At 61.7% G+C, this 9,996-nt stretch overlaps 3 protein-coding genes across 3 annotated transcripts; all 3 read right to left on the bottom strand.

Annotated features, from left to right (window-relative positions):
• Positions 1 to 287: 287 nt before the first annotated feature.
• LBRM_04_0850 (hypothetical protein) lies at positions 288 to 3,926 on the bottom strand (the record flags this gene model as incomplete). The annotated part of the gene is made up of 1 exon (XM_001561718.2): positions 288 to 3,926. The coding sequence occupies one exon, from the start codon at positions 3,924 to 3,926 to the stop codon at positions 288 to 290; it is 3,639 nt and encodes a 1,212-aa protein (XP_001561768.2).
• Positions 3,927 to 6,281: 2,355 nt separating this feature from the next.
• On the bottom strand, positions 6,282 to 7,046 carry LBRM_04_0840 (hypothetical protein; the record flags this gene model as incomplete). The annotated part of the gene is made up of 1 exon (XM_001561717.1): positions 6,282 to 7,046. One exon carries the CDS (start codon positions 7,044 to 7,046, stop codon positions 6,282 to 6,284), a length of 765 nt encoding a protein of 254 aa, XP_001561767.1.
• A 1,384-nt stretch (positions 7,047 to 8,430) lies between these two features.
• LBRM_04_0830 (conserved hypothetical protein) lies at positions 8,431 to 9,390 on the bottom strand (the record flags this gene model as incomplete). The annotated part of the gene is made up of 1 exon (XM_001561716.2): positions 8,431 to 9,390. The coding sequence occupies one exon, from the start codon at positions 9,388 to 9,390 to the stop codon at positions 8,431 to 8,433; it is 960 nt and encodes a 319-aa protein (XP_001561766.2).
• Between the last annotated feature and the right edge of the window lie 606 nt (positions 9,391 to 9,996).

Genomic DNA, 9,996 nt, shown 5'->3' with positions numbered 1-9,996 from the left:
CACCACCCAAAGTACCGATACATACCTGCACCCACACTCATATACATCTACATACCCACGCACGCAGCAGCCACAGGAGTGCACGAGCTTAAACATCCCCCCCTTCTCCCCTTTCCCACCGCAGCGGCGCTCTAGCGAAAAAGAGCGAGAAAGCGACCAGCCCCCTTCTCAGCGCAACATGCTCGGCATGACCATCATTTCTGTTGGTGACGTCGCCCGATTCCCTCCTGAGCGTCGTTGAGGCGGCCTTGGCGTTGCTGTGGTTGCTCCTCGGCTGGTTACGCTACCTAGTCTCTAGTCCACGACTGCTCCTCGGGCTCCTGGTTGCTACCCTCGCGGTACTCACTCTGTTCCTCGTACTCTTCGCACCCGTCCCACTCCCTCACGTCAGTGTGTCCCTCCGGTGCGGACACCTCGTCCCCAAAGACCAGCACCAAAGGGCCTTTTTTCACCAGGCAGTCGTCCTCGCTGTCGGTCATCTCGTCCTCGCTGCGCTCGGACACGGCGATGGGCTGCGTGACCGTGCCACAGGAGCTGGCGCTTTCGGGAGCTTCGTAGTACTCCGCCTCTGAGGTGACGGAGGCCGGCGCAGACGCAGTGGAGAAGGATGCGGCAGCGAATGTGACTGTAGACGGGTTGGGCGGCGGCGCCGCCGAGCCCTGCATGCAGTAATGAGGGCGGGCCTCGTAGTGCGGCTGCCTCATCTCTTCAGTCGGCAGGTTCCCCGTGTGCGCTGCTGCCGTGCACTTTGACGGGCTCTCCTCAGCGTGCGGCTGCGCCGGACCTCGGCACGGAAGTGATGAACCAGTGTCGTTACTCGTCTGTGGTGCTTCCTGCGCGGAGGTGGTACGGTTGTACTGCTGCAGCTGTGAGCGGCGCGCCTCAGTCATGGCGCCGTTCGTATCGGAAGCGGACATCCTGACACTCGGAGCCGGCGTTGCCTCGCTGTGGTTGAAGCTGCCGTGTCTGTGCAGGGTGAGCATGTCAGTAGTGGTGTCCGCCTTGTCAGCAGTATCGCTATCGTACGCGTCGACCGGAGCAGCCCTGTACCCTTCCTCGTCTTCCTCATATTGCACATCCGAATTGTCGCTGTAGGCCGAGGAGAGCTGACGTTGGCAGTGCTGCGCCCGCGGGTTTTCGTAATTCGCGAGCGGGAGTGGAGTGACGCCGGCAGGGGAAGTGCACGCCGTGGACACCCGAGAGGGCGGCGCTTGCGCTGGAGGTGGAGGAGGAGGCGCATCTGACCCGAGGATGGAGTGATGCGGCTTTCCGCTGCCGCTACTGCAGAAGTGCATCACCTCGCTAGCAGCTGGAGGTGCGAAAGCGGCGCCGTTGTACTTACTAAAGCGACCAGAGGTGTACCCAGGCGTGCTACTGCCGCTGCTCAACACCGCCGCTGCACTGTAGTCTGCTATTACGGATGAAGATGGAAACTGCTGCCGTTGTGGGGCGCCGGGGCGGGGGTGGGGAACGGAGGTGGGGAGGCGAGGTCCTGGGCTACCAGTGGCCGCGGCACCCGTCTCATTCAGTGGTGTCGACACCGGCTGCTGGAGCTGTGGTGCCGAGTCCAGGAGGGGTGTGCAGTATTCATTGCGACTGCTCATCTCGCTGCCGCTTGGCGTCTCACTGCTGTAGCAGGCAATGGGCATGTACGGCTGCGAGGACGACCGCGACGGTGGTGCGGCGCCGGGGTTCACACCAGGGCCGCGGCGGAGAGGTCTCGGTTCCGCGGAGGACAGGTGTGGTGGCCTGCGGCGACGCTCGGTGGTCGGTGGCGCCGCTCGTGTTGCTGCCTCTGGTGGCGGGAGAGCCAGGACCCTCAGCGGTGCAGCAGTCGGTGGAATGGTGGTTGGCAGGGCGGTGCGGCGGTTCTGCTGCGTGCGCCTCAATATCTCATCATAAAGACCTTCCATGGTGCCACGACGCCGATGCTGTGGCTGCGGTGGGAGGACGCGTGCGCTGGGTCGATTCTCGTCGTGTTCGCGGCGCCGCCGCATCGTGTGCCGCTTCCCCGTCGAGGGCGGTTGAAAGACAGTGCCCTTGACAAGCTGATTGCCGGTGGCTACTTGCTGAACGTGGCGCTGAAGCAAGTAGCCACCTGCCTCCTTTCCATTGCACGCCTGCACCATACTGCCGCCGGCGGCGACACGTTGGTGGGCGGGGAAGGGCTCGCTGTTTGTGTTGGGGGCCGTGGAATTGTTGGCTACGCTGGTCTTCTGCAGGATGCGCGGGGCGGGCAGCTGCGTTGTCATCGTTCCGGACGGGTCGCGCGTCGTCGCCACGGTAGGCCGGTTCGTTGCGCGCGACCAGCGGTTGCCGTCATCGAGGAGGAACGTCGGGCGCGGCGCACCGTTCTCCAGGCGTTTGCCGGCAGGTTCGGGACGGCCATGCAGCAGGTCACCGCCCTGCGCACTGGATCGGCGCAGCAGCATTGGGTAGCGACTCGCCACTTCATCTGCGGCGCAGGTGTAGTTGACCGGGTCCAGCAGCGCCGCCTCTTCCTCTGCCGTCAGGCCGCCGGCATCCGACGGGTCTGGCGCGTCGGGGTCAAATGGCTCGTCCGGCAACAGGTACCGCACTTTCTTGGTCGTCTTCGTCAGAGTGGTTGTCGACACCTGCAAGGTGGCGGGCCCGATAGGGAGCGGCTCCCCGGCCTCGCGCACCGCCCCATTGCATGAGGGGCCGTGACGCGGTGTGGCGCTGCTATTCGTGGTGGTCAATGCCGTCGCTGACAGTTCAGGGCCGTGACTGCTACGAGGGGCCCCGCATGATGACTGCCGCGACGAGCGGGAGTCGTTGTGTGGCGTGGGGGCGACCAGTGACGAGGTCGTCGAGGGTGACATAGAAAAAGGCGCGGCCTGAGCTGACTTGGCCGCAGCTGAGACAGGGGCGCGTGGGTTGGCTCGGTTTTGTGGCCGAATATGTCGTGGTGCCGTGATGGCTGCTATGGAGGGCGGCTGCTGGACAAGAACCGTGCTGACGGAGGCGGAGCTGTGTCGCGGCGGTCTTGGCAGGGGTGGCTGCTGCTGCTGCTGCTGCTGTGGCTGCGATGGCCGCTGACGAAGCTCAGCGACGGTCACAGCCTGCGGCACCGCGGTGTCCGCCGCGTCCACTGTCGTGAAGGTTTCACCGATGGAGGCGATGCTTTCTAGCAGCACACGTGCGCTGGCTGAGCCACGCGGTGTGGCAGTGTCTACCTGATTGAAGGATGCCTTGCGTGGGGGCTGTGCTGGTGCCATAGGCATTCCCAGCGTACTCCAGCCGTTGCCTGCGTGAGCGGTGGAGTCGCCTGACCTTCGTTGCGCCCACTCTTGCGGCCTGCCGTCGCGCGTCACTTTCAGCACCGTGATCGACTGCCTGGTGCCAGGAAGATCAGGGGAGTTGATGACGTCGCCGCCTTGCACCCCGGCGTCGAGTGAGAGGCGTTGCTGTGGCAGCACCAGAGACGGCGTACCGCTACCTCGCCCGCTGCTGTGGCGAGCCTGGGGTACGTCATGCTCGGAGAGGCTCCGAGAACCTTCCAGCACAGACTGTGAGAGAGTCTCCAGTGGGTAGTCGGCGCTGTGGTCGTGGCCGCCACTGCGGTGTAACGCGGCGGCAGGGGAGGCGGAGGGGTAAGGCGCTGCTGCAGTGGCACTGATGGACCGCTGCGCTGCCGCGGCCGAGTTCGCGTAGGTGACTGCAGATGCCGGCATATATCCTGCGAGGCTGCCCAGCAGCATTTCATTCGACAGTTCCCCGTCGCGATTTGCATTCGTCAGCCACATCGGCTGCTGAGAGCTGCTGGCAAGGCGTGGCAGAGTGGACACCACGGCAAACGACCCTTGCCGTGGTGGCGACGGCGGCGTGACTGTGTTGCTCGCTGGGAGTCCTATCCCGTTCAAGACGTGACTCGCGCTACCACATCGCACCCTGTCCGCCGTCATCGCGTTGCTGCTAAGCTCCAGCTTCGTATCTGGACTGTTGCCTAGCAAGATGTAATGCCAGAGAGGAGCCCAAACAAATGGCGACGCCCTTGTCGCTGTCGCCGTAGTTCAGGACGTTCAATATCGAACGACGAGGGGGGCTTGTGATGAGCTTGTTGCGTGGTAGTGGGGCGTTCACCAGCGTCGAGTGGGCGATACGTCCTTACCAGCTCTCTACCCATGCACCTCGAGATACTGAGAACAGAGAGAGGAAGCGACACACCCACACACACGCGCACGCACGAGTGGTCTGCAGAGGGGGTGGGGTGATGAGAAGGTGCTAAGGAGAGCTACAGGCACAGGCACACACAGGTGGTGGTCGTGGTGGGAGAGGGAGAGGCCAAAGCGAACCATGAGGGGTTAACACGCACACGCACATGTGCACAAGAACCCGAAGGGATTGAGAGAGTAAAAGTAAAGAGAGAACGATGCGTAAGGAAAAGCGCGAAACAAAGAGGAGAGAGAGAAAATGAGGAAGTAACGTATAAACACCGGCAACAATGATGGACGCCACTACTCTGCACTCGCGCACGTAAGGGCAGAGGCTGAAGAGAAGAGGCGAAGGAGTTGGAGAGAGAGAGAGAGAGGCGGGGGCTGTTGATGCGCTTTTCTTTGTTTGGCCTCTCGTGTATGGGTAAGCGAGTATGTGTAGGATAGGCACTGCGTCGGAGAAATCGTAAGACAAAGGGGGGAGGGTGAGTGCGGTCTGTGCATGTGTGTGTGTATCCCCCCCCTTGAGAGTCACACGAGGAGTGGGAGTGGAGGGGGCGGGGTCTGAACCCGCGCGCGTGTGCCTTGTCCTAGTTGGAGGAGGAGGAGGAGGAGGAGGAGGAGGAGAGAGGAAGGGAGAGAGCGAGGTGGCTTTGCATTGACACCCCTCTGCGCGTATGTGCCAGTGCACGACTTTCCCAAAACACGTTGGCGTTCGTGCGTGCGAGGTAATGCCCTTCCGCTCTTCGAATTGACTTCTCCTGAAGTTTGATTGGGAGGCGGAGGGAGGGAGACGGAGGGAGGGAGGCGGAGAGGACGACGGTTCGCTCCAAGATGAAAGTAGTGAATCCCGGCCGAGGAAAAAGAAATCGCTGTTGCGGCTGCTGCACATGACACCAACGCCATGCGCGGGTTGGCGTTGGTGTTCAGGTTGGTCCATGCCAGGTGTGTTTTGGGCACGTATGTGAATGTGGACGAAAGGGAGAGGGAGGGAGTCGAGCAGCGAACCCGAGTTGCGGGCGTATGCGTTGCCGTCGTTGGAGGAGAGAGGGTGAGAGGAGTGAAGGACGTGGAAAGAGTATAAGAGAATGAAAGCAAGGAGAGGCTGTCCATGAGCGTGCATCCACGCGCTGTAGCGTGCCTCGTTAGTGCGTCCGGCACCTCCTGGTAGACATTGAATGATGTAGCAGACTAACACGCTGCTGCGTCATTCGTGTGTGTGTGTGTGTTTATCGTTGTGTTTGGTGTCGTGTCAGGCGCTTGATTTGCTTCGACATCGTCGTCGCCCCCCTCTCTCCTGCCGCTGAATTTTGATGCGGTGCGTCGACACCGATCTGACCTCCACGTGAGACTCAACGAGGGGAGGGAGAGGGAGAGAGGCGGTCAGTGAGGATGGGCGGTGGAAGTGGCGAACAGCTGAAGACGAAGGAGGCAACCCCGAAGGAGCGACGGATGCAATGGTAATGGCAGGAGAGAAAGACTGCAGGAGAGAACATTCAGGCGTTGCAAGTGGGATGATGGGGAGGGGATAGAGAGAGAGAGAGGGGGGGGTGCGATGGTGGTCGTGGGCGCGTGGCGCAGGAGGAGCAGCGAGGAAGAAAGAGTGGGTAAGTGAGGGTGATGGGACGCTGTGCGCACAGGGAGAACAACAACGACACGCCGATGGCGCTCATCAGCGCTGGGGTTGACCCTTCCCCTTCCCGCCGCGTGAGCTACCGAGCGTGCCTACCTACCAGTGGACGCACACGGGGGAGGGGGAGACACACACACACACACACACACACACGCCCACAGACAGACATCAATGAGGAAAGAAGAAATCAGCCATTTCCAACGTGACAAGGAAATAAATGAGCGCACAGTGACCGTGTGCGGGTGCGGGTGGGGGTGCCGTGGCGAAAGGGGAGGGGAGGAGGGACGGCTGCCGAACTCTCACTTGCCCCTCTCGCCTCTCCCCCCTCCTTTACACCACCGCTAACTCCGACAGAGTTGCAGACATGGAGAGGTAGACTGCCCAGCAAAACACGCAAGCGACAAGCCATAATAGTATGAGCGGTCCACCGTAGAGAAGGCATGCCGCTTCCACACTAGAGCCCTTTCCTTCGCTCAACACGATGGAGACGGCAGAGAAACTTCGTTGTGCTCCTCTTCCAGGCGCACCTCGCCGTTCTCGCTGTTGTCGTCATCTTCATCGCTCGCCACGAGACGCTCTGTGATAGTGCGCGTCACGGTCGTCGTGCAGATGGTCAGTACGCCGCCGTACTCCGTCTCGTGCGCGCGAGTGGCGGTGGTTGAGTTCTGCACCGTGTACACCACAGATTTGCTCTCCTGTTGAGGATGCGATGGCGGCTGCGTCATTGCCATGGCTGGCGCGGCGGTCGGTGCCAGTTCGGGCATAGGGTGTGAAAGACAGTGTTTCACATCGCTACTATAGGTGGCGTGCTTGCTTGCATGCATCCGCGGCTTTCCCCACCCGGATACCGAGGGGCGTGCGGGGGCCGCCGCTGCCACGGTGTTGTCGTGCCCATCGTCAGCAGACGACGTCTGTCGACTCGGCACAGCATAGGCGTGGGGGTATGTGTTCGTCGTGTCCTGGCGAACCGAGGAGACCGGCTGGTGGAGAGGTGAGTAGTGCGGTCTGGAACGCATGTTGCTAAGTTCCATTAGTTTTTTTCTGTAGGCGTGACGGGGATGGGCAGTCGGTGTGAGGAGAGGCTTGCTGCTGCTGGCGGCGATCACTACGAGGCACAACAACGCCGAGGATGGGCACAGGGGCAATCCCGAGGAGAAAGCACAAGCGTAGAGGAGAGGCGCAAGGGAGGAATCAAGGGCCGCACGCACCACGCGAAACATGAAAAGACACGACAACATAACAGTCACGACAACACACAGCACGCGCGTGTGGCAGGCGAGCACACGACGGCTTCCTTCGCAAGGGAGAGAGGTGGCAGAGGGGCGGGCGGACGGGAGGGGAGGGTGAAGTGAGGAGTGGGGAGGGTGGAGAACGACTGCACACGTACCGATGAATCTTTTGCCTTTCGCTCACACGTGTCGTTTCCTCTCTTTCGTTTCTTTCTCCTGTTGGAAGGAGAAGAGGGGGGTGGGTGGGGGGGGATTGATTGGATGGTGGCAGACGGCATCCCGTGGATGTACGTGCAGCGAGGCACGCCGAGCTCAAGGAGGAGGCCAGCACGACAAGCAAGAGGAGAAAGGGCAGCCGCCACAACGAGGCAAAAGTGGACACCGCCGCAGTCGGTCTTCGTGGCTCGCCTCATCGTCCCTTTCTCCTTTCACTGACGTTTGCTTCGGTGTTTGGTGCTCCTGCTCGTACAACACAAGTACGCCCACGCACACAGAGGATAGAGGGAGGGGGGGGGAGTGGGTGGGCGGACGACACGCACAAAGCACCGAGCGGGCCCAACAGCGCCTCTAACACACCCACGCGCGTTCCACGCAGTCAACCGCGGCGACGACAACAGCGGAGCACGAGGAGAGCCGCTCAGAGAAAGTAACAAAGAGAACGTCTTCCCTCAAAGTGACTCACCACCACAGTCATGACCGCCACCACGACCTTAAGACTGATGGCGGAGGTTGTCGTGGTGGCGTGGGTGTGGGTGTAGGTGAGGGAAGGCGCAATGAATGAGGAAGGGGCGAGAGGGGAGGAAGAGCGTAGTGTGTCCGTGGCGGCACAGATCCACCCAGACAAGAGACACGGACGATCAGCATCAACGTCGTTTGCACATCTGCTGAGAGTGAAGAGAAGAGAAGGGGGGGGGATTGGAAGAACCAGCCAGCGAAGCAACAACAACACGGGACACACAGCCACGCACGATGCCGGCAGCAATGACGATAGCGACGAGCGACACACATCAGATCAAGGGAGAGAGAGGGAGAGCACACACACACACACACACAAGAACAACAGCGACAGAATTAGCAACAGCAACATACCTGCAAGAAGAGTCGAGCAAGAAAGAGATTCACACCGAACGAGGAGAGGCATGCGCACAAACATGTCCCCGCTCCACGTAGGGCCCTCGGCGCGCCAAGAGTGCTTCCCATCACTGCCGGTCTACACTCCCCTTTGTCCACTCCCCTAATCACCACTGCCACGGTCGCCTGTCAGTTACAGCTTGGCGGAGGTGATGTAGCGGCACCCCCTGCTGTCGTCGAGTACCACCTCACTGTCCCCGTCATCAGAGTCCGTCTCAGAGACACTTTGTGTCGTCTCTGCTTTGGCCAACGCCTGTGCTGGTCAGCGGGCCGCTGCACCACTGCCGTTCCCTGTCGTCTTCGAAAGTGACTTCTTTGGGGGAGTGGGCCTCCGTGGCTTGTGTGGGCGGTGGGGCACGCTTAGTCGTCGTGCCGGTTTCTGCTTTGATGGCTGCTGCTGCTGCTGGCGTGGGGCGGAGGTGCTGTTGGGCTTGGAGTTGTCGCTCGCTGCGTCTGTCTGCTCCGCTTCCTCCACGTACACCACATGGGTGCTGCTGCTGCTGCTGCTCGAGGCGGAGTCCTCCTCCCAGCTTGCGCTGCTCATGCGTTCGTTTATATTCACACTGCTACTGCTGCTACTCGTGTTCTCGCCGTTGGTGCTGCTGCTCACGACTGACTCTCGCACGTAGGTACGCACGCGCCGCCTCTTGATGATTTTGTAGTCGCGAGTCGTCTTGGTCGTCTGTGGTGCCTGCGCCACGTACGGGTGCGCTGAGGGATACGTGTTAGACGGTGCTGTGGGATACACCGGCATCCCAGAGTGATCGCCGCGGTATCGCGGGTCGTTCGGCTGCATCGGTGCTTTCTGCACCTGTGGTGAGCGGCTGCCGTTATGGACGAGGGGGTGTAGCACAAGTTCGTTGCTCTCAGAGCCCGGCGGCGGCATTGAGGAACTCTGGCTGCTTCGCTCACTCCGACGGCGGTAGCCGAGTGGGGGCAGGAAGACTGGACACCCATTCGACTCCCTCCGGTATGCCGCGTTCGGCACCACCAAGTCCTGGAAGGACTCTCGACGCGACTTGTAGTTCCCCGCCCGCACATACAGCGGCGACACCTCCGACGAGGAGGACCGGACGTCAGTGCCACCGATGACTTCGTTACTCTCCCCCACCTGGTGTGGTGCGGTGCCGTCCCTGTAGCCTTCTAGCGGCGCAACGTCGTACTCCTCGTCATTGCTGCCGTTGCTGGACGGCGCCACCAGTGCGCTGTAGTGGTCCCGCATCGGTGGTGCTGGTTGCTGCTGCGGCGGAGCACCACGCTGAGCCGGGCGGCTCAGCTCATCGCCGAAGGCGTTCTCGTCCTCGCGGGAGCTGTACGGGTGCAAGCGCGGCCTCGCTGCCTTTGGCGGCGGCTGCTCCAGCTGATGAACAGTCGAGCGATTAGCACCATTGCCAGGGTTGCGCTGCGTCGCTGATTCACGCCGCTGCAGCAGTGAGGATGTCGCCACAGCTTGTCGAGAGGTCCGCGGCTGCTCTTTCTCTTTCCTTCGCTGCTCCGTTGTCTCCGCCTGTAGACTGGTCTGGGGAGGTGGGCGGCGCGCCTGAGTTGATACAGCGTGACCGCGCGGCTTGACCTGCGTCTGCTCTTGCCGCTGTTGCTGAGGCTCCTTAGGTGCGCGTTCCGCCCACAAGCACTCTCGCTCCTCTTCGTACTTGCCCACTGATGACGCGGATGAGTACGACGCTGCTGCTTGTGGTGGAGGGTGTGCGGGGTAGGTGGTGCCGCGTGGCTGCTTCTGCTGCTGCGGTGGGGGTGGTGGTGCACCCCCTCGCAGTGGAGCAGTCGGTTGTCCTTCATCCTCGGAGGACTCTCTCCGGCATTCGCTCGG

This window comes from Leishmania braziliensis, chromosome 4 (assembly GCF_000002845.2).
Source record: "Leishmania braziliensis MHOM/BR/75/M2904 complete genome, chromosome 4".
Lineage (NCBI taxonomy): Eukaryota > Euglenozoa > Kinetoplastea > Trypanosomatida > Trypanosomatidae > Leishmania > Leishmania braziliensis.
This window is presented reverse-complemented; position numbering and strand designations above follow the sequence as displayed.